The sequence below is a fragment of the Sus scrofa genome, chromosome 2, assembly GCF_000003025.6.
Source record: "Sus scrofa isolate TJ Tabasco breed Duroc chromosome 2, Sscrofa11.1, whole genome shotgun sequence".
Taxonomy (NCBI): Eukaryota; Metazoa; Chordata; class Mammalia; order Artiodactyla; family Suidae; genus Sus; species Sus scrofa.
This window is the reverse complement of record NC_010444.4, coordinates 151679212-151701425: the sequence shown is the minus strand read 5'-3', so window position 1 is coordinate 151701425 and position 22214 is coordinate 151679212. Positions and strand designations below refer to the sequence as shown.

The 22214-nt window shown below is 49.7% G+C and overlaps 1 protein-coding gene across 2 annotated transcripts in view; it reads left to right on the top strand.

Moving 5' to 3' along the window:
• Positions 1 to 20425, top strand: part of DCTN4 (dynactin subunit 4) — a 32923-nt gene extending 12498 nt beyond the window's left edge. The window contains exons 4-12 of one of the 2 annotated variants that reach the window (XM_021079895.1): positions 2222 to 2329; positions 4139 to 4212; positions 5877 to 5989; positions 6280 to 6389; positions 8632 to 8705; positions 11493 to 11547; positions 12376 to 12483; positions 15225 to 15322; positions 17966 to 20425. In XM_021079895.1, the coding sequence (XP_020935554.1) occupies positions 2222 to 2329; positions 4139 to 4212; positions 5877 to 5989; positions 6280 to 6389; positions 8632 to 8705; positions 11493 to 11547; positions 12376 to 12483; positions 15225 to 15322; positions 17966 to 18179 (954 nt within the window). In that variant the 3' untranslated portion in view covers positions 18180 to 20425. 2 annotated transcript variants of the gene reach the window in all.

Sequence of the window (22214 nt, the reverse complement as noted above, 5' to 3'; positions counted from 1 at the left end):
ACCAAGTTAAGGTTCCATGAGTTCTCAGATATTCTTGGAACTGTTCTCAGCGTGTAGATGGCTGAAGTCCTGGAAACACCATTAGTCCAGGAAATACCCTCGGACCCGTCGTGGTCGCTTACGGAGTCGTGGCTTACACATCCTTTAATTCGAGCTCTCAGTGACTTGATCTCCGTACTTGTCATTAAAGCTGACGTTGTTGCCCCGGAAGTAGAATACGGAAAAGGTGATGAGATGCTGTCAAAAAGAAGTTGCGGAGAGTTCCCTTTGTGGCTCAGCGGAAGTGAATCTGAGTGCTCTCCATGAGGAAGCCGGTTCGACCCCTGACCTCACCAGTGGGTGAAGGACCTGGCATTGCTGTGAGCTGGGGTGTAGGTCGCAGACGCAGCTCGGATCCTGCGTTGCTGTGGCTGGGGTGGAGGCCGGTGGCTACAGCTCCAATTAGACCCCTGGCCTGGGAACCTCCATATGCTGCAGGTTCAGCCCTAAAAAAAGAAAAAAAAGAAAACAATAATTTATAATTACTCACCTGTGACATTCTGCAAAAACTAGAAACAGTGTAAATGTCCAGGATAGGAGTGAGGGAACTTTTCACATGTCGTATCGTGAGCGTAAATTAGTGCAGGTTTCTTGCGCTCTCAGCCGTGTGTACTTCCTGGGCTCTCAGCTGCACTTACACTCTGCACAGAAATGTGTATATTCGTTCATCAAGCATTTATCGAGCATGCCCTCCATGCAGTATGCCAGGAATTGCTGAATTGCAGAATACTTGATTCTTGCCCTCGTAGAGCTGAAGGCTGATGGGAAAACAGAAATCAGTCCGATCACCTCCAGATAAAGGGAGAACTCTGAGTAATGTGGAGGAGAGAGGAATTGTGCATGTGCGCAGCTGAGCTGGTTGGGCCCACATCTGAGGATCCAGCCGGATCCAAGGATGACAGGCAAAGAGAGAGAGAATTCGGGCTGCGGCAGCAGTGCACGCGTAGAGCTCGCAAGCAGCAGCAGCCGCAAAACAGCTCGTGGATGAGAAGGCACATGTGCTGGAGTGGGACACAGTCCTCATGCCCTTTCTCCAGGCACCTGCCATAGCCGAGTGGGCAGCAGGGTTGCGGGCAGACTGTGCAGCACCATGTGGGACCGAGGTCAGGAGTGCGAGAGGCCTTCAAAGCAGAAGAGCTGACAGGCTCCAATTAGTGTTACTAAGAAATAATTCCCGCTGAATTGAGAGGAAGGAGCAGGTGCCAGGCACCCATTTCAGTCTGCTCAGAGGAAGTCGTTGGATACCTTGTGGGACGTCTGGGCTGTGTAATAAGATGCAGCCTTTCAAAACAGTGAGGCACAACAGGATGGGTGGCGTCTCGCGCGCTGGGCGCACGTTAAATCCCTGGCCCAGCGCAGTGGGCTTGGGGTCCCATGTTGCTGCAGCTGTGGCTCAGATCTGATCCCTGGCCCAGGAACTCCATATGCCGTGGGGCGGCCAAAAAAGCAAAAAAAAAAAAAAAAATCGCAATGATGTAGAAATACTTGTACTGGATGGAAAGGTCATAATGCTCTTAGCATAAAATTTTAAAATAGTGATTCTTTTTCCCTGATAAGAAAAATAGAGAGACCTGTATTTTTATACAAATGAAAGCCTTACGTCTACACAGATTTTTTAGTGCATGCAGGATATAGTATCAGACTGTAAGAAGCATATCTAAGCTATGATAGTGGATTCCTCTGGTGAGAGGGAGGGTGGACTTGGGCGCAGGAGAGAAATGAGAAGTTTCACTTTTTATTCTTTGTGTGTGTCTTGTTTGCACTTCTCACAGGTACCGTATATTGCTTTTATGATTAAAACGTATTTCAGAAATGAAAATATGTGACAGAGTGGGGTAGAAAATAGAGGATAAAATGTCACATCCGTAGAAATGGATGGTTCTGTGGCCATGCAGAGAAACAGGAACGGTGGAAAGGGGAGGCAGGCAGTGCGGTTAAAGAGCAGTGAGGAGAACAGACGTTTTCAGGCCTTTTCTTCCGTTTGTTGAACGGGAGGGTTCCGTTTCGATTCTGAAAATAGAGCGTGCAGTGACGTTCTTTTTGAAGAGAAGGGTCGACTTGCCCACCTTAATAATTTCCTGTTTTCTGCTCATTATGTGTCTAGTCGGTGTGGTTGAGTAATTGTGTATGCTTCTTGTGAGCTTTTTCATGAAATAGATCCTGAGTCTTTGCTTTCTTGCAGATGAACAAACTGATTGAATATTACCAGCAGCTTGCTCAGAAGGAGAAGGTTGAACGAGATCGCAAGAAGCTGGCGCGGCGTAGAAACTACATGCCTTTGGCTTTCTCGGTGAGGACCTGGTGCAAAAGGAGTTTGCCGTTGATTGATCGAGACCAGTGTGGAGAGGGAACAGTGAGCGTTTCAGAGAATGGCTGTTGTCCCCGGACTCCCGGATGACGGCCGGCAGGGAAGGGCCCAGGTGATGGTGTCTGGGTCCGGGAGTGAGGCCTTTGCCGTGTCAGCGGTTCTGTTTGAGGCATCTGAGTTCAAGGACGTTGGTACCTCCCTTTCCGCCACTCCCCTTCTCTTCTGACTGTTCCTCAGGAGGCTCCTGTTTAACTCTCTAGGCACCCAGATTTACAGCTTTGGGGTATTTACAGCAAATCAGAAGAATGTGGGCAAGTGGTAGGTCTTATCCATATTACCCATGTAACAGCCGGCCCATCTTTGGCATCCTAGTAACAGTGGTTTCCCAGCTTTAGATTTCAGAATTTATTGGCACCTTCCAGTGTTTCTCCAGTAAGAAACACACTTGTATACAGAGCATTTTGTGGTTAAATAAGCAGGAGTATATGGAAGTATAGTTTTAAATAGGAATTATTTATGAAAGCCACTCTCGACTGTTTGTATACCACCAGTCACAAGCAAAAAATTAGGATTTGGAGGGTTCCCGTGGTGGCTCAGTGCTAATGACCCTGACTAGCATCCGTGAGGACACGGGTTCGTTCCTGGCCGTGCTCCGCCAGTAATGATCCAGTGTTGCCGTGAGCTGTGGGGTAGGTCACAGGCGTGGCTTGGATCCCACGTCGCTGTGGTGTAGGCGGCTACAGCTCCGATTTAATCCTTAGCCTAGGAACCTCCATATGCCGCAGGTGTGACCCTCAAAAGCAAAAAATAACAAAGAAATTTGGATTTGGAGCTTTTGCTGTTGTCCCACGAGTTGTTTATTTCACAGAACAATTTATTTTCTGTATGATTACTTGGAGCCAAGCAGGTTGGCATTTAACGAGTACCATTTATGTGTCAGGCTCTGTGCTGAAGGAGCACTTTACACATTTTTTTTTTTTTGTTCAGTCCTCACAACAATCCTGTGGAATAGCTGGTATATCCCCGTTTTACTCTTGAGGTTAAGTAACTTGTCAGTACTGCCCCATGCATGAGAATTAGTTACGCCATTAAACCCCTCAAAATTGCTAAGATCCACATAAAACTGTCTAGTTTAGAATTTAATAAAACATTAAAACTTGCAAAACACCCACATTTGCCAGTGATTTTAATGACGTCCTGATGCATTTTTGGAATAATCCAAGGGTATGATTAGTACATGCACTCGTGTAATTAGGAAGGGAATTTGAGTTACATGTGTTATTCCTCCAACTCTCCCCTATAACCTGCCTGCTGTATGAGTTTGCTTCTATCTTACGCTGCATTTTTTTGTCTCTGTTGCAACCTGCTGCTATTTGGGGGCCTACAGCAACATACTATTCATGTAGTGGTAAGTTCTCTTCTCTGGTTCTTGCTAACCCTCAGGAAGTTAGCTCGGGATCGTTTGTATTCCAAGAAGACATTCGTCGTCTGTCTTAGAGACTCCACTTAGTTCTGGTCTAAGCCTTAGCGTGAAACAGTTTTAGGTTAAAAATCACATTTTACTCATTTTCACTGTAGGTAGTTTTAATATGTCTGTGTAGTGCTTTTGTTATAATTTTCAGGATAAGATGATACGGGACTACAAAAAGAAGCTTTCAAATAAGCTTTTTTTTTTTTTTTTTTCCGCTTATTCCCTGAGCTTCTCATGCTGTCGCTCCCAAAATTATTTGTTTGGATAACTAGGATGTATAAAACTGGGGTTTCTAATAGGAATTTCTGAACTCTGTTTAGGACAAATACGGTCTTGGAACCAGACTTCAGCGACCACGAGCTGGCACAACCATCACTGCCCTTGCCGGACTTTCGTAAGTTTGAACATTAAATGACTTCGAGGAAAAAACTTATTCATGTGACATCATCTATATGTAGGATCAAAAATAGGGGTTCCCGGAGTTCCCGTCGTGGCGCAGTGGTTAACGAATCCGCCTAGGAACCATGAGGTTGCGGGTTCGGTCCCTGCCCTTGCTCAGTGGGTTAACGATCCGGCGTTGCCGTGAGCTGTGGTGTAGGTTGCAGACTCGGCTCGGATCCCGCGTTGCTGTGGCTCTGGTGTAGGCCGGTGGCTACAGCTCCGATTCAATCCCTGGCCTGGGAACCTCCATGTGCCTCGGGATCGGCCCAAGAAATAGCAACAACAACAACAAGACAAAAAAACAAGACAAAAAAACAAAACAAAACAAAACCAAAAAAAAAAATAGGGGTTCCCGTCGTGGCGCAGTGGTTAACGAATCTGACTAGGAACCATGAGGTTGCGGGTTCGGTCCCTGCCCTTGCTCAGTGGGTTGGCGATCCGGCGTTGCCGTGAGCTGTGGTGCAGGTCACAGACGCGGCTCAGATCCTGAGTTGCTGTGGCTCTGGCGTAGGCTGGCGGCTACAGCTCCAATTCGACCCCTAGCCTGGGAACCTCCACATGCCGCGGGAGCGGCCCAAAGAAATAGCAAAAAGACAAAAAAATAAATAAATAAATAATAATGACATAGGGAGTTCCCATCGTGGCGCATTGGTTAACGAATCCGACTAGGAACCATGAGGTTGCAGGTTCGATCCCTGGCCTCACTCGGGGTTAAGGACCTGGTGTTGCCGTGAGCTGTGGTGTAGGTTGCAGACACGGCCCGGATCCCACGTTGCTGTGGCTCTGGCGTCGGCCGGTGGCTACTGCTCCGATTCGACCCCTAGCCTGGGACCTCCATATGCCGTGGGAGTGGCCCAAGAAATGGCAAAAAGACCAAAAAAATAAAAAATAAAAATAAATAAATAAAATTAAATATGGCACAAATGATCCTGTTTAGAAGACAGAAGCAGATCATGGACATGGAGCGCAGACTTGTGGTTGCCAGGGGAGGGGAGGGAGTGGGTGGACAGGGAGCGTGGGGTTGGTGGATGCAAACTCTTGCGTTTAGGATGGACGAGCAGCGGGGTCCTACTGTATGTACAGCATGGGGAACTATCCAATCTCTTGGAATAGACCGTGATGGAAAATAGCATGAAAAAAAGTGTGTGTGTGTGTGTAAATGACTGGGTCACTTTCCTGTATAGCAGAAATTAAAGGAAAATTATAAATTATCTATACCTCAATAAAGAAAATTTTTTTTCGCTACCTCCCCCCAGCAAAAAAAGGAAAAAGCAGGTATTATAATCAATATTGAAAAATTCCCTTGTGGCCCAGCAGGTTGTGGATCCAGCGTTGTCAATACAGCAGCCTGAGTCATTGCTTTAGCAGGGGTTTGATCCCTGGCCTGGGACTTCATATGTTGTGAGTGTGGCCAAAAAAAGAAAATAACATTTGAAAAGTGAATATTGAAAGAACATGGTTTTAAAGTGAATAATAGGTGCCAGTGGGGAAGAAGACACTCAGAAAAGACCTAAGCGGGAGGAGCATTCTGCGGTAGAGGAAGACTCCAGCTGCTGACGCCATGGACTCTGGCGCCAGTCAGGAGGACGCTAAGAGGTTGCTGTTTTTCTGCCCTAGCCTTAAAGAAGGAGAGGACCAGAAGGAGATAAAGATTGAGCCAGCTCAGGCTGTGGATGAAGTGGAACCTCTGCCTGAAGACTATTACACGAGACCAGTCAACCTAACAGAGGGTAATGTTATACACGATTCTGTGGTTTTATTGTGCGTGTACTGCTGCTTTTATCACTTACGCCTCGTGAGTTGAGATTTTTAACGGCATGTTGTTTGCGGTAAAACGAACCCTGTAGAAAATAAAATAGATGTAATCACTTGAAGAATTTTAAAATGTCTGCTAAATTTCTATGTTGTAGTTTTCGAAACACTGTTCAGGAAGGCAGTGTTACGTCATGTAGTTATGTCATATGTGCCTGATTTTGAGCAAGTCACCTAAACTAAGCTTGGTTTCTGCCTTACGTGCTAGTGACCACCCTTCAGCAGCGCCTCTTGCAGCCTGACTTCCAGCCCATCTGTGCCTCCCAGCTCTATCCTCGGCACAAGCATCTTCTGATCAAACGGTCCCTGCGCTGCAGGGTAAGTACCGCTTTCTGTAGAGTTGCTGTTGGTGTGAGAGAAAAGCAGCGGAAAAAGTTAACGGGATTGTAGCTTGCCCATATCAAAGCCTCTGGAATGCAGCAAATAGAGAAAATGGCTCAGCAGTTAACGAACCCGACTAGGATCCATGGGGCTGAGGGTTTGATCCTTGGCCTTGCTCAGTGGGTTAAGGATCCGTGAGCTGAGGTGTAGGTCACAGATGTGGCTCAGATCCTACGTTGCTGTGGCTGTGGTGTAGGCCGGCAGCTGTAGCGCCAATGTGACCCCTAGCCTGGGAACCTCCATATGCCGCAGGTGCGGCCCTAAAAAACAAAAAAAAAACAGAAAATGCTCATAATATGCTAGTGTCCAGGCACTGTTTGAAGGCTTTCAGGATAAACTTAATCCTCTTAGTTAGTTCTGCGAGGTAGGTACTATGGTTACCTTGTTTTACAGATGTGGAAACTGGTTTCTAAAGGTTAAATTTATACTGCTAAGCCCTAAGAGAGTAATTTAAGAATATAAGGCTTTTAGGCTAGTAGAGATGAAACAGAAAGGAGTCATAAAAAATAATCAGTTTAACTGGCAGTTTGGGGCTAGTGTAAACTATTATGTTTAAAGTGGGTAAGCAATGGAGCCCCTGCGGTACGGCACAGAGACTTTATCCAGTCTCTTGGGGTAGAGCATGGTGGAAAATAGCATGAGGAAAAGAACGTATGTATATGCACAACTGGGTCCCTGTGCTGGCCGTACAGCAGAAATTGGCACAACACTAATAAGTACATAGATTTAAGTCAAAAGAATATTAATCAGTTTAAAATAAAGCAAGAGGAGTTCCCGCTGTGGCACAACAGGATCGGCAGCATCTCTGCAGCCCCAGGACGCAGGTTTGATCTGAGCCTGGTGCAGCGGGTTAAAGGACCCGGCATTGCCGCAGCTGTGGCTTCGGTTGCAACTGCAGCTCCCATCTGATCCCCCGCCTCGGAACTCCATGTGCCGTGGGGTGGCCAAAAATGAAGAATCAAAGAAAGGAAGAAAAATAATCAGCAAAATCCAGGCTCTGGGAGTCTATGGAAGAAAGAGCAGAGTTTCTTCAATAATTAAATGGTGAAAGAAAAAGAAAGAAAGCTAGGATGCCTTTTCGCTGAGGGCCATGCCTTCCGGCAGGACTTGCCACAACGATGGGAGTGTTTGTGTGACGCACCGTCCAGCGTGGTCGCCGCCACCCGCGTGGGGCTGCCGAGCAGTCGAGGTGCCGTAGTGCATGCTGAGGTCCCGAATCCTTCTCCGATGACATTCATTTGAGTAACTTCAAGTGACTGGTGGCTGCTGTTGTCACCTACCCCAGCCCTAGGCTGGGAGAGACTGAAGAGGCATTGGCGGCCACACACAGTGTGTAGACTTCAATTCCTGATCCAAACAGAACCCAGAGAAAAAGGGACCAGGGGAGAAGGGAGGAAGAGAAGGAGAGGGGAGAGTGAGAAGGCAAAGCAAAATGCCTGGAACGTTTGGGGAAGTTTCAGTACTCACTGGATTTCTTTTCTTTTCTTTTTTTTTTTTTGTCTTTTTGCTATTTCTTTGGGCAAGTAGAAACAGAGTCCTGCATGTGAGGAAGCTTAATTTTACTAAATATGACATTGCAGCTCATTGGGAAAGACTGGTGTGTTAGGTCCAAAGATTTTACGAGAGAAGCGGAATTGGGTCTCTGCGTCACATCACACACACAAGTCAGCTTCAGGAATGTTGGAACCTTCAAAGCGTAAATCTGAAGAGCAAGACTCGTAGAAGGAGATGGAGAGAGTATCTGACCTCTGGGTGAGGGCGGAGTCGCTGCGTCAGACAGACCAGAAAGGAAAACGGTCTGTACTTGACAGGTCGCGGGAAAGCCTGCACCCCTGCGCTAAAGCAGGTGCTAGGAAACAGGAGGGGAGAACTCAGCCAACGCCACGTTGTTCGCATACGGTCAGCACTGCCTGTGTGGTGGTTCTGGTTCTGGTGGTAGGTCGAAGCTCTGCAAGGCTGTGATACCTGGTGTTGTGGCGGGTGACTTCCAGAAGTCCGGACCATCCCTTGTCTGCCCTGGTTGTAGTAGTGCATTATTTCAGAACCCCGGGTCTTGGAGCAGAGTCAAACCAGACCAAACGGGGGTGGCCTAAGCGTTTTCCTCCTGGGTTTGGCAGCCCTCAGTCAGCAGAGGGCGTCCTTATTCTCTCCTGATAACACGCTGTGGTTTTCTTTTTAGCAATGTGAACATAATTTGAGCAAGCCAGAATTTAATCCAACATCTATCAAATTCAAAATCCAGCTGGTTGCTGTGTGAGTATTTTGGGATGTTTTAGTGTTTGGGGTTACTAATTTTTTTCTGCGTTTTTTTTTTTTTTTTTTTTTTTTCCAATGTGAAGTTTGCTTACTCTTGGCTTAAAAAAGAAGCTGCGTCAAAATAATTTTGCTCTTCTTTTCCTGTTTCAGTTCTGAAATACACACCAGGGAGTTTAAGGCAGTTCTGGAGGCATAGACTCCAGGGTGTTTCTGTCGGAGACGTGTGATAGGGTGGCGTGTGTTACTAGATGGACAGCCACTAGTCATTCAGTACAAATGGTGCAGTACCTAAGTTTGGGAATGAGCTTTAAATTTTGAAAGTGAAAAAGCGTAGCCGATTAAAGGATATCCCTGTTCATTTTACTGAACAGTGTTCTGGTAACAGTTTGAGTGGAATAGAGTGATTAAATTAGTGTTAACTCACTGGGGCTTGTCAGTAAAAGGGCATTTTGTGTATGAAAATCACCTGTCAAGCAAGAAAAAATAGGAAATTGTTGTCTGGACTTTAGGGTGAGAGAGCCCTTTCCTAAGTGAGGCAGCAAGGAAAATAGCCAGCTGTGACCTTGGCAAAAAAACAAAATCAGTAACAGAGACCTGAGTCACTAGAGCAAGAAAGAATATTTGCTACTCCTAGTAAATAAAAATGTAACATCCCTGAAATGGGCAGGGAAGAGGAGAAGGCAAAGGATTTGAACAGAAGAGAAACTCCATATGGCCAGTAAATATGTGGAAATAGGCTGAGCCTTGATAGGAAAAAAAATAATAAATAATATTGCATGCTCATGAGAATGTGGCTAAGCGTATTTGTATGCATTGTTGGTAGGCTGTGAATTGCTTGAGGCTTTTTTTGGAGAGTGGTCTGGACTGTCAAGACAAAATGATGTAGACCTTTGAACCGGTAGTACTCTCTCAGGAATCTATGCTGCAGAAACAGAAGCAGTATATAAAGACCAATATATAAAAACACATTTGTAAGGATGTATGTTGTAACATTTTAATGGCAGAGAGCTGGAAATAACTTTAATGTCAAGTTGATGAACCATTAACAAAGAAATAATTTGTTACATTGAGATACACGTGTTTGGAATATTATGCAGCAATGAAAAAGAAGTCATTGGCAGTCAGAATGGTAGAGAGAAGCTGGTCTGTGGCTTAGGAGGAAGGAGCTAGGGTGCCGGCTATAGGCTCTGTCACTTCCAGAATTTGTCTACACGTATTTCCTTCATCTCTCAAGTGAGAATAGCACCAGTCTGTCTTGCCGTGGTGGAGAATGACCAGATAAGCTATTAGATTCACAAAGGCTTTGTAACTGTAAATCACCGTACAGTATGTTCTGTTTTCCTGTTATTTAATGCATGACTGGTTAGGGCTACAAAAATGGTTCATGAAGTTGATTAAGAATTCCATTCATTGCTGACACCCGAGTGGCAGGATGTGCCTCACATCCATTTCTTTTTTTTTTTTTTTTTTTTCCCTATCTTTTCTAGGGGCGCTCCCACGGCACATGGAGGTTCCCAGGCTAGAGGTCTAATCAGAGCCGTAGCCACCGGCCTACGCCAGAGCCACAGCAACTCAGGATCTGAGCCACACCTGTGACCTACACTATAGCTCAGGGCAACGCCGGGTCCTTAACCCACTGAACAATGCCGGGGATCGAACCTGCAACCTCATGGTTCCTAGTCGGATTCATTAACCACTGAGCCACAGCGGGAACTCCCTCACATCCATTTCTTAAGCTTGCATCGCAACCAGGGCTTTCATTTCCTGCATCGCGGCAGAGTCACCTGGGAACCTTACTGTATGGCCTCTGGCCGCACATCAGAGCAGCCACCTGCAAATCCTCAGTGCTGGCACCCTTGACTTTGTGTGCATGTGAAGTTACTCGGGTGACTGAGCACCCGTAAGGATGTCTGGTCTGAAGTTCGGTGGCTCACTGCCGTGGTGCTCCGATATGCGCCTCCCCAGCCCACCCTGTTCACGTGCGCGGGATAACGTCTCCGTGTGCTTTCGTCGCGGGCACGTGTTACTTGTTCTTAACAGGACCCTCAGGATGCAGGTGTGTTCATGGGCCTCATTTTATAATGAGGAAAGCGGGACACAAAGAGGCAAATACCTCATGCTGCTCTTTACAAGAGGCATCTCGGGATAGAAACGCTGAGCTGGGATTTGAACCCGGGCAGTCTTGAGTCCGGAACCAAAACCCTCAGGGTAGTATTCTCTTGTCTTATTTAGAGAGGCAGCGTGACGAGGGGTTGGGAGTGGGACCCGGGAGCCAGATGGCCTAGGTTTGAATCTTGGCCACTTCCCCTCCTTCGCTGGTTTCTTCGTCTTTGTCACAGGGTAACGTTCTGTCGGAACCGTTGCGGTGACGATTACACGGTCAGTGTTGGTAACTGACTGAAAACGTTGCCTGGAGTCCCCATTGTGGCTCCGCAGTAACGAACCTGACTAGTAGCCATGAGGACACAGGTTTGATCCCTGGCCTCGCTCAGTGGGTTGAGGATCCGGCGTTGCCGTGAGCTGTGGGGTAGGTCACAGATGTGGCTCGGATCCGCTGTGGCTGTGGCTGGGGTATAGGCGGACAGCCACAGCTCCGATTCGACCCCTCGCCTGGGAACCTCCATGTGCCGCAGGCGCGGCCCTAAAAGGACGAAAAATAAAAGTCTTTTTCTCTGACGGGTCTAACTGACATGGAGACATCCTTTCTTTGCTTCACTAGCTTAAAAAGGTGCTAACTTAAGAGACTCCAGTGCGCATTAACGCGTTGTTTTGTTCACGCCGTAGCAACTACATCCCAGAAGTGAGAATCATGTCCATCCCCAACCTCCGCTACATGAAGGTCAGTACCGCGCTTTGGAACAGGAAGGGAGAGAATCGGTCAGAGACGCAAGCGTGCATGCGTGTGTATGTGCGCGTGTGTGTGTGTGTGTGTGTGTGTGTGTGTGGCGGCTGCTCGTATTTGGCGTCTAGGAGGCAGTAGCCAGGGGAGCAGAAGGGAAGTTTGAGACAATAAGGGATTGCGATTTTAAGTGTCTCTAAGCGGGGTTCTTGACGAGAGCACCCTCGGGGTGTCCGAGGATGCCTGCCGGCCGCAGCGCTGGCATCACCGGGGCCTGGGCAGAGCTGTTGGACCCCGGAGCCCTCGTCCAGCCAGGAGCTTCTCCAGCAGCGCGCGTGTGCGCGTTGTGTGAGGCGTCCGCCGGGCTGCGTCTTTCCCACGCAGCCCCTCCCTTCTCTGAGGCCCTTGCCTCCCACACGGACACCCCAGCGAATGACAGAAGGTTCTGCCGCAGCCACTTCAGTTCTCTCGTGCTGCGCACTGTTACAGTCCTTGTTCACTTCCAAGATTTTCTTCCTCATTTCAAGAGCATACCAAACAGGTGTTCAGGAAATCTTAGAAGTAGATTCCTCGGAATTTCTGGGTCCAGTAAGTGGCCGTTTCTATGGGATCTGTCCCATTTCCTCCGTGAAGCAGCAGCCCCAGGGCACATGTCGCCCAACATGGGCGACATGGGAGCTGGTGACGCTCCGAGAGGTGCCTGTGGGGGTTACTGCCGAAGAGGCGCAGGGTGCGGTGGGGGTGATGGGTTTGGGGCCAAGCGTCGGAGAAAGTGGCCCTGGGGGCAGCCGCGGGCCCCGTCTGAGAGACGCCTGTTCTCGTCCCCAGGAGAGCCAGGTCCTCCTGACTCTGACGAACCCGGTGGAGAACCTCACCCATGTGACGCTGCTGGAGTGTGAGGAGGGGGACCCCGACGACACCAACAGCACCGCTAAGGTAGGCGGCTTGTGTCTCCGCGGGACCGGCCCCGACTCCCTGCGGTGCCCCGTCTGACCCGGCCCTCCGGGCCGCACCGTCTCAGTGCGGGCAGTCCTCAGGGCCTTGCCCTGGATCTCACCCCTTGACTTTTCACGCTGCCGCTGCCCTTTTGGGAGGTCTCGCTGTTTCTGACCTGGACTGTGACAGTCACTTCCTGACTGGTTTCAGTTCACCCCACTTCTGTGCCAGCCCATCTTCCGTCTTGCCACTAGGGTGATCTTTTTAAAAGCTAACCTTGGTCATAAAATCTGACCTTGGTGTGCTGCTGGTTTGGTGTCCCTCTGACTTTGGGTTGAAGTCCAGATTCCCTGGCAGAGCTTAAAAGCTCTTTAGGAATTCCCGTCGTGGCTCAGCGGAAACGAATCTGACAGGTATCCGTGAGGGCGTGGGTTCGATCCCTGGCCTCACCCGGTTCAGGGTCCGGCATTGCCGTGAGCTGTGGTGTGGGTCGCAGACGCAGCTCGGATCCCGCATTGCTGTGGCTGTGGTGTAGGCCCGCAGCTGTAGCTCCGATTTGACCCCCAGCTTGGGCACCTCCATATGCCACCGGTTCGGCCCTAAAAAGAAAAAAGAAAGAGCTCTCTGATGTCCTCACTTTTCTTTTCTTCCGGGGGGTCTTCCCTGGGACCCCAGACCCAGCATTCTCTTGTTAGTGGTTGTTAGTCGAGTAGATACAGTGAGACCCTCCTGGGAATTGCCCGCGCTCTTTGTTTTGTCTCCAACTCCTCCTTCCCGTCCCTGCTCCCCTCGCAGCCAGGCCCACACCCCTCCCTCTGTCCAGGGCCCACAGGTTCTTGAAGACGCAGAGGAAACAGCTTCTCTTTGTGGCTCCGGGGCCTCCCCCAGACGCCCCTGCTTGTGCAGGGCATACCCGGCCCCAGCTCACCCTGAAAATAGGTGGTGTGGCCTCTCGGGTTAATGAGCCAAGTGTGGTCCTTCTGCATCTTGCTAGCTCGTGCTTCATCTAGTGCTTCGGGTTTTCAGGCAAGAGCTTTTCTCTGTGGACCATCTGCTGCTGACTCGAAGTTGAGCCTGTTCCCCAACAAAAGGTGGCGGAAAGGGTGTCTGTGCCTTTAATGAGCTGTTGGCCAAGTGGCGCTTCCTCGTCGGACAGCTCTTGATGTCTTCTGCCCCTTCTGCTTGGTGGTGGCCTCCTCTGCCAGCATCACTGGCAGAGGAGCTGACGTTCATCCATCCTTGCTCCTTTCGAAAGTGGTACTGATGAGCTTGGCCCACGGGGACCGAGGCAGAAATCAGTGCCTGAAGCGTATACCCAGCTTATGAACCGGCTGTTTTCCGTCTCTTCCCCAGTGCACTTGCGTCCGGAATTAGAGATGCGGTGGCCTTGATCCGCTAACCTCCAACCCAGCAGAGTTGAAGCCTAGTGACAGCATAAGGATTAGTCTGAAGAGTGTTTTCCTTATCCCCATTTCAGGCTCTAGGTTGGACCTACTGTTTTTCCTTAAAAAAAAAGAAACGCGTTCCGGTCATGGCGCAGTGGAAGTGAATCTAACTAGGAACCATGAGGATACGGGTTCCATCCTTGGTCTCACTCAGTGGGTTCAGGATCCGGCGTTGCCGTGAGCTGTGCTGTAGGTCACAGACACAGCTCGGATCTGGCGTTGCTGTGTCTGTGGTGTAGACTGGCAGCTGTAGCTCTCCGTTAGACCTCTAGCCTGGGAACCTCCGTATGCTGAGGGTGCGCCCCTGAAAAGACAAAGAAAATTTTAAATTAAAAAAAAAAAAGGGGAGTTCCCGTCGTGGCGCAGTGGTTAACGAATCCGACTAGGAACCATGAGGTTGCGGGTTCGGTCCCTGCCCTTGCTCAGTGGGTTAACGATCTGTTGCCGTGAGCTGTGGTATAGGTTGCAGACGCGGCTCGGATCCCGTGTTGCTGTGGCTCTGGCGTAGGCCGGCGGCTACAGCTCCGATTGGACCCCTAGCCTGGGAACCTCCATATGCCGCGGGAGCGGCCGAAGAAATAGCAACAACAGCAACAAAAAAAAAAAGACAAAAAAAAAAAAAAAAGAAAGAAAAAAAAGAAGAACCACAAAGTATAAGAATAATGTAGCAAACATGATAGTTCTGCTGACTTCGGTGTGTCTAGGTGGTGCAGTAAGAATAATATAGCACCACAAAGTGTAAGAGTAATGGAGAATAATGTGCCCCATCCCCTTAAGAAAGAAAACATTAAAGACAATTTGGAGTTCCCTGGTGGCCTAGTGGGTTAAGGACCTGGTGTTATCATTGTTGTGGCTCTGATCACTGTTATGGTGCGAGTTTGATCCCTGGCTCGGGAGCTTCCTGCCTGCCACAGGCTCCGCCAGAAACGAAAAAGGCCCAGCTGAAGCCCGCATGGCCTCCCCACGTGAACTCCCCCCTGCAGCCCCAGTGAGGGAGCACTCACTCGATGTTGTCATTCTTTCTTTGTTCTCATACTTTTATTAGAAAGGTCTGTGTTCCTGGGAATTCCCTGGCGGGCTGGTCGGTTAGGATTTGGCACTTTCCCCACCGTGGTGGGTCTGGGAACTGAGATCCCGCATCAAGCCACCGCCCACCACAGCCAGAAAAAAGAAAGGTCTCGTGTATGTTTCTTGAACGTCCTGCCGATGCCGGTGTCGGGCTAGGTGGTGCAGAGCTTGACTGCGGTCTGTTGAATGAGCCCCTTCTGAGGCCAGCCTCTCTGTGTTGCTCTCCAGGTCTCGGTGCCCCCCACGGAGCTCGTCCTCGCCGGCAAGGACGCGGCAGCGGAGTACGACGAGTTGGCAGAGCCCCAGGACTTTCCGGACGATCCTGAGTAAGTGAGCTTCCTGCGGCCGCCTGGCACCAGCCACGCTCCCGCAACCAGTGGCTGATGCAGGAGGCCCACTCATAGGTCTCAGTTTTCTCATTTGAGTTATTTCAAGTAATTTTTTCTTCTTTATAAAAATAATTACTAAGGAAGCTTGTTGAATGTGTGTGTGTGTGTTTATATAAAACAATGAAGAAAATAAAATGTCACCACAAGAAACAAGAACCATTAACATTTCCCTAATTGGAACCATTCTTTGGGCATAGGTTTGTTTGGTTGGTTGGTTTTTTCTCTTTTTGCCTTTTCTAGGGCCGCTCCCACAGCACATAGAGGTTCCTAGGCTAGGGGTCAAATCAGAGCTGTAGCCACCAGCCTACACCATAGCCACAGCAACACGGGATCCGAGCCGCATCTGCGACCTACACCACAACTCACGGTAACGGTGGATCCTTAACCCACCGAGCAAGGCCAGGGATCGAACCCGAAACCTCATCGTTCCTAGTTGGATTCGTTAACCGCTGAGCCACAACGGGAACTCCTAGGCACAGTTTTTTAACTTGGGTTTTCCACGTTAAAAAATTTTCAAGTGCCTGATTTTATTTCATTTTTTGCTTTTTAGGGCTGCACCCGCGGCATATGGAGATTCCCAGGCTGGGGGTCGAATCAGAGCTGTAGCTGCCGGCCTACGTCACATCTCATGGCAGTGCCAGATACTCAACCCACTGAGCAAGGGCAGGGATAAAACCCGAAACCTCCTGGTTCCTAGTCGGATTCGCTTCCACTGTGCTACAGCAGGAACTCCTCAAGTGCCTGATTTTCCCCCTTAGAGGAATTAACAGATTTTGTTCTCTCACACCTAATAACCGAGAAGTAAAGAAACAGACCTTTCCTTAATGAGGGCCACATCAGCCGGTTCCAGTCTAAAAACAGAAATAGCGTCAGTTCTTTGATCAGAGAGAACTAGGTATAAAGACTTCTTGACTGGGTAATTTCACGGGTTGAAAAGAATTATGAATATGAGATAAGTTGGAAAAAGAGAGAGGGCAGAGGGCAAAGGTGAGATTAGTATGGGGACTTGCTAACTGCAGAAAGTCCCATGGGGGGTGTTTTGTTTTCTTTTTTTTTTATTCTATATAGAGAGTCCTAGACCCCAGCACTTATCTAGGACTCTGTGTAGAGATACCAGAGAAGGGCTAGGTGCCAGGAATGTGAATTTAAAAAAAAAAAAAAAGAAAAAAAAAAAGCTTCCCAGATATCAGTTGTTGCCTAGAAAATTAAGGCCAAAAAGCTGTACTTTTAACTTTTTCTTTTTTACTGTTTTTAACTGAACTTTTGAAAAATGAATCTGATGCAAATCAAAGGTTTGCTTAGTTGCTCCAAAATGCATTCTCTGTTTTCCTTGCTTTTATGGGTTCTTAATTAAATTACATTAATTAAGCACAGAATTTTGTTAAGCCCAGATAAACTCCTGGAAAGCTCATCTGAGATCAATTCCAGTCAGAATACAGGACAGATTAGTGAAAGGTGGAGTGTATTTCACATTATTATATTTTTATAGGACTTTCAGGTACCTGGGAATTAATAACATAATACAGACAAATGTAAGTGTTCAGTTTTAGTAACTGAGAGTGAAGAAAATCATTTGGATAGTAGATGAAGTTCTGTTTATTTCATTGCCTTGTTAAAGAAGCTAAACTGTTAAAACATAAACTTCAAGAAAATCAAAAAAATAAGTAAAATAAAAACGTCGTATGCCTGTCAGAGAACTGAAACTTCATCTAAAGAGATTTTTTCTATTCTAAAAATTCCCAATTTACAGAGGTTATTGACAAAACACACGGATCTGTGGTATTCCAGAAACTCCTTTAAACTCTGAGGTAGCCTCAGTCTGTATCCTGTAGGACTGTTACGGTGTGTGTACAGGTTGCTGTGAGGAGGTGACGGTCGCAGAGGAGGGCTGTAAGGCTGTGGTCCTGAGATGGCAGGATGCCATGCACCCAGGACGAGACCGGGCAGAGCTCGGTGTGCTGATGGGCACAGGTGTCTGTGGCAGGCAGAGAGACGAAGAGCAAATGACAGGATCGGGTGCCCTTTGGTGTTGCTTAGCTTAAAGAGGCAGAAAAGGGGAGTTCCCGTCATGGCGCAGCAGTTAACGACTCCGACGAGGAACCGTGAGGTTGCGGGTCCCTGGCCTTGCTCCGTGGGTTAAGGATCCGGCGTGGCTGTGGCTGGGGTGTGGGCCATCGGCTACAGCTCCGATTCGACCCCCAGCCTGGGAACCTCCATAATGCCGCGGGAGCAGCCCAAGAAAACGGCAAAAAGACCAAAAAAAAAAAAAGGCAAAAAAGTGTAAATGCACAGAAAAGTATCTGGTAGGGAGGTTAAGAGCCCAGCGGGTCACGGTTTTTCTGTGTTTTGTGCTAGAGAAGAAAATAAGAGGAAAGTACACTTCTTCCCATGCACATTTTTATGCCTCTATTTTACTTTCGTAGTATTAAAAAAAAAAAAGATGAACATTTTGCTGGAGAAACAAACACGGGTGGTTATTTCCTGACCAGAGACTTCCTGTTGGGCCCTAAAAGGACAGTGAGCCGCGCCGGCCTGGCTGACTGGCGACCTTCCTGACGCTGTGCTTCTTTCTTTCCGTAGCGTGGTGGCCTTCAGGAAGGCCAACAAAGTGGGTGTTTTCATCAAAGTGACCCCGCAGCGTGAGGAGGGCGACGTGACCGTGTGCTTCAAGCTGAAGCACGATTTCAAAAACCTGGCGGCGCCCATCCGCCCCGTCGAGGAGGCTGACCCGGGGGCGGAGGTCAGCTGGCTCACGCAGCACGTGGAACTCAGCTTGGGGCCGCTTCTCCCTTGACGCGGTCCGGCCCCCGGGGGCAGCTCCCGAGGCCCGTGTCACCACGCCCCGCGTCACCATATGGAAGCCGCTGCTGCGTCGGGCCTTGTTCGTCCAGATGTGTCCCCGTGCACGACGGAATCCTGCTCCTGCGAGCCTCGGGCGGAGGCAGGGCGTTGGGAACTCGGGGCGCCTGCCGGTCTCGGCCCCCTCCCGCCTGACACCCGCGCTGCGGCGGCGGCGGCATCTCCCGCTCTGAACCCCCTGCACGCCGACCGCCGCCGCGGATCCCAGCCCGGGAAGGGGCGTGGCGTTAGATTGACCCCCGTGGGAACGGGTGTCAGGAAGGATCAGGCTCGCAGGTGACACGTAGAAGAACCGAAAGGTAGACCTGCCCTCGGTGACCCCCGTGCTGGTCTCAGGACACCAGCGGCTTTTTGCATCCTAGTCGATATAGTCCAGCGCTCTGAACCTGCCCTTCGCTGCCCAGCCTGGCTCCCGTCCTGCCCTGCATTTCCATTCGCCAGGAAGGTAGACCTGGCCCGGTGTCCTGCATTTGGTTATGACAGGAACCTCTGTGAAATAGGCAAGGCGCCCCCATTTGAACGAATATAGGCTACGCACGTAGAGTTGCTCATGGCATTTTTTTTCCCCAGTAGAACATGGAACTTTTAGGAAGAGCTTGAGAAGCAAGCAATTACGTGACATGTCAAGGGGGTGGCAGACTCTGCTCAGCCAGGGGTTGCCACTGCCCCCTTCTCCCCCGCTCCGCCTCTTTAAGTCGTGCTGAGGATTTGGGACCCTGGAAAGAGCCCAGAGAAATCTCGGCCGACACGCTCACCTCTGGGATGCAGAAGACGTGCCAGGGGTTAGATTTTTAGCATGATCTGAACGAGCGTTCTTGCATTGATTCGAAGGGAAAATGAACATTTACAGTCTCTTGAATCCAAAACAGGACATCGAGGGGGGGAAAAAACCCTTGCCCCTTTCCCGAGTGTAAGACTTCTGCCCTGTGGTGTGTCAACTAAGGTGGTTACAACCATAAAGCGAAAACTAGTTCAGCAGGGCGCCTGGGGTACTTGCCCGACAGCACTCTTGCTGCTTTCACTTGGTTTCCTGGAGTTGGATCGCTAACCATAATTTCTGTGGTGTTTCCTAAACGTGAGACTTGACAAAGCAGACCACCGGCTGACTCCTTTTGCTGTAAATGTATTAGCAAGTGGCCCACAGAAGTTTGGGGAAAAGAGAAGTTTCCTGTTGATCCTGGTTATGTTTGAAGTTCAAGCCCTTAGTCTTAAGAGTTACGATGTATATAGTGATCTAGAATACAGACAGGATGTGGTAGCTTGTCAGCTGCCCTTGGAAGGTGAAAATCTCTAGGAAGCCTTTCAGTGACACTAAATAGGATTCTTAAGACGAAGCCAGTACAATGTCCCACAGAGTAATATATATGCTGCAGTGTAAGAAAGGAAACATGTGGGTCTCTAGTATGTGACGGTAATAAGGTCTAGACTCTTAGGATGTGGGGCAAGGGGTCGTGTAATGACAAATTTGCAGACCGTAGAAGTAGTTTAGCGTTTCGTGAGCCCACAGAGTGTCAAAATAGTGTTTATTTCACTGCCCGCGCGAGCCTGCTCTGGGGCCGTCCCTCCGCGTTTGCCGGTGGAGGAGCTGGGCGTCTGAGGGGAGCACAGCATCCTGTGTTCTCACACGTGCGTGGCACGTAGCTGGTGTTTCTTCCCAGAAGTAGTAGCGTGACTCAGAAACAAAATGACTGCTGATCACAGAATGTTTTTCCTCAGAAGCCGAATTAACCAGCAGGATCACAGAGCCATTGATGTAGTGTTTCCTCAAGATAGTTCTCGGTGCAAGCGGGTGATTCCTTGTGTCAGTAGAAATGGTCCTGCACCTGCAGCTGGTGAACTGGGAACTTTATTTGTTCCCTTTTATCTTAGATCAGGTGCAAGATTTTTACCACATAGCTGTGCACCATCGCAGGCCAGTTAGCTGCCCTTAGCACTAGAAACCACCGTGTCGGGAACTTGAGGCAAAGTGAGTCTGAATTTGTGATCGATGAGCCCACCGGAGTGTTCCTTTGTTCACAGTGCTTGTGGGCATAATGAGCAAAGTGCCACGCACATTTGCGGAAGAAACATCCTTTTTGGTCCCTTTTGGGGATGAGAGGCACCTCTTGATGATGAGTGACACGTACTCTCTTGCCTCATTGCTTAACTTAACGGCGTTCAATAAAGCAGACCAAGCTTGCACGTGTCTGCGGTTTGGTTTCACTGAAGGCCGGCCGAGCCGCCTGGGCTGCAGCCGGCGGTTACGCTGAGCGCGCGGGGCCTGCTCCCTTCTGCCTCGTCTTGAAGTGATCAAGCTGCGGGCTCATCAGGCTGGTTCACCGGAACGTCGTGGGGACGGATGGTGCTTCGGCTCCCTGTGGACGTGTTCTCACAACTGTTAGCTTGTCCGGCCGCTACGGTACCAGCTTTTGTCCTGGGTCGTCCCTTCCAGAACCACACCGGCCAGTGCACCACCTGGCCCACCCCTCCCCGGGCCCCCGGCCGCTTTCGCCCGTCCTCGGCCTTTCCCGCCTCTTCCCACAGACGCCTCGCCTCGCTCGTGCTCCTCCCGCCTAAAGGCAGCCCCGGGGCCTCGCCCTCCGTCAGAGGGACAGCCCTTGGGCCCTTCTCCCCGCTGGCGCCCGCGTCCTTCCCATCAGCAGCCGGCCTCCCCCGTCTCCCGTAAGTGGAGCTCCCCCCTCCCGCTGCCACCCCGCTTTTCCTTTACAAGCAAGACCCCCCCCGCCCCCCTCTCTCCCGAGCTGGTCCGTTTGGGCTGCTGCCCCTCCCACGTCACCGGCTCTTCCTGGCCGGGTCCCCACAGTCCACACCATTGAGCAGAACAGCCCGCAGCCCGAGTCTGCTTAGACTCCGAGTAGCGTCCGAGGCCGGCTGTCTCCCCGCAAGGAGACCGCACTTGGTTCCGAGCTCGGTTCCCCTGGTCGCTCTTCTGTGTCCTTCGCTGGTTCTTTCCCGTCCTCCCGACCTCGCGCTGTACCAGGTCACATTTCTTTTTTTTTTAGTTTAGAAACTACAGTTTATTTGCCGTGTCGTGGTAGTTTTTCTTACACGCCAAAGTGATTCAGTTACACGAACACCTACATCCTTTTCTGCTGTGTCCCTTTCCGTCCGGTTTCTCTCGGGAGAGTGGCTGTGGTTCCTGTGCCCTCCATCCAGTACGGCCTCTGGTTATCCATGCGCAGTGGAGCCTTTGCGTAGCCGGACCCCAACCCCCGGGCCGTCCTTCGCCCTCACCCCTGCTGGCCGCAAGTCTTACCCTTTCCACAGGTCCGTGGTCTGTTTTGTACATAGATTCGCTTGTGCCATGTTTTAGATGCCACGTGTAAGTGGTATCACCTGGTATTTGTCTTTCTCTGACTTCGCGTAGTGTGAGAATGTCTGGTTGCATCCGTGTTGCTGCAAATGGCATTCTTTCATTCTTTTTTATGGCTGAGTCGTATTCCGTTGTTCCACATCTTCATTCTTTGTTCACCTGTTGATGGACAGTTAGGTTGTTGCCATGTCTTGGCTGTTGTGAGTAGTACTGATTTGAACATTAGGGGGTTCGTGTATCTTTCTGAATTCCGGTTGTGTCTGGATATGTGCCTGGGGGGGGGATTGCTAGATGATGTGATAATCGTATTTTTGGCTTTGTGAGGAACCTCCACACTGTTTTCCGTCGTGGTTGCGCTCCCTTTCACGCCAGTCCGCAGTGTAGGAAGCTTCCCCTTTCTCTGCACCCTCTCCAGCATTCGTTACTTGTAGACTTTTTAGCGATGGCCACTCGGACTGGTGGGAGGCAGCAGCTCACTGTAGTTTTGATGTGCGTTTCTCTAACGCTTCGCGGTGGCGGACATGGTGCCATCTGCCCACTTGCCGTCTGCATGTCTTCTTTGGAGAAATGACTCTTTAGCTCTTTTGCCGATTTTTTGATTGGGTTGGTTTTTGTTGTCAAGTTTTACAAGCTGTTTGTGTGTTTGGAGGTTAAACC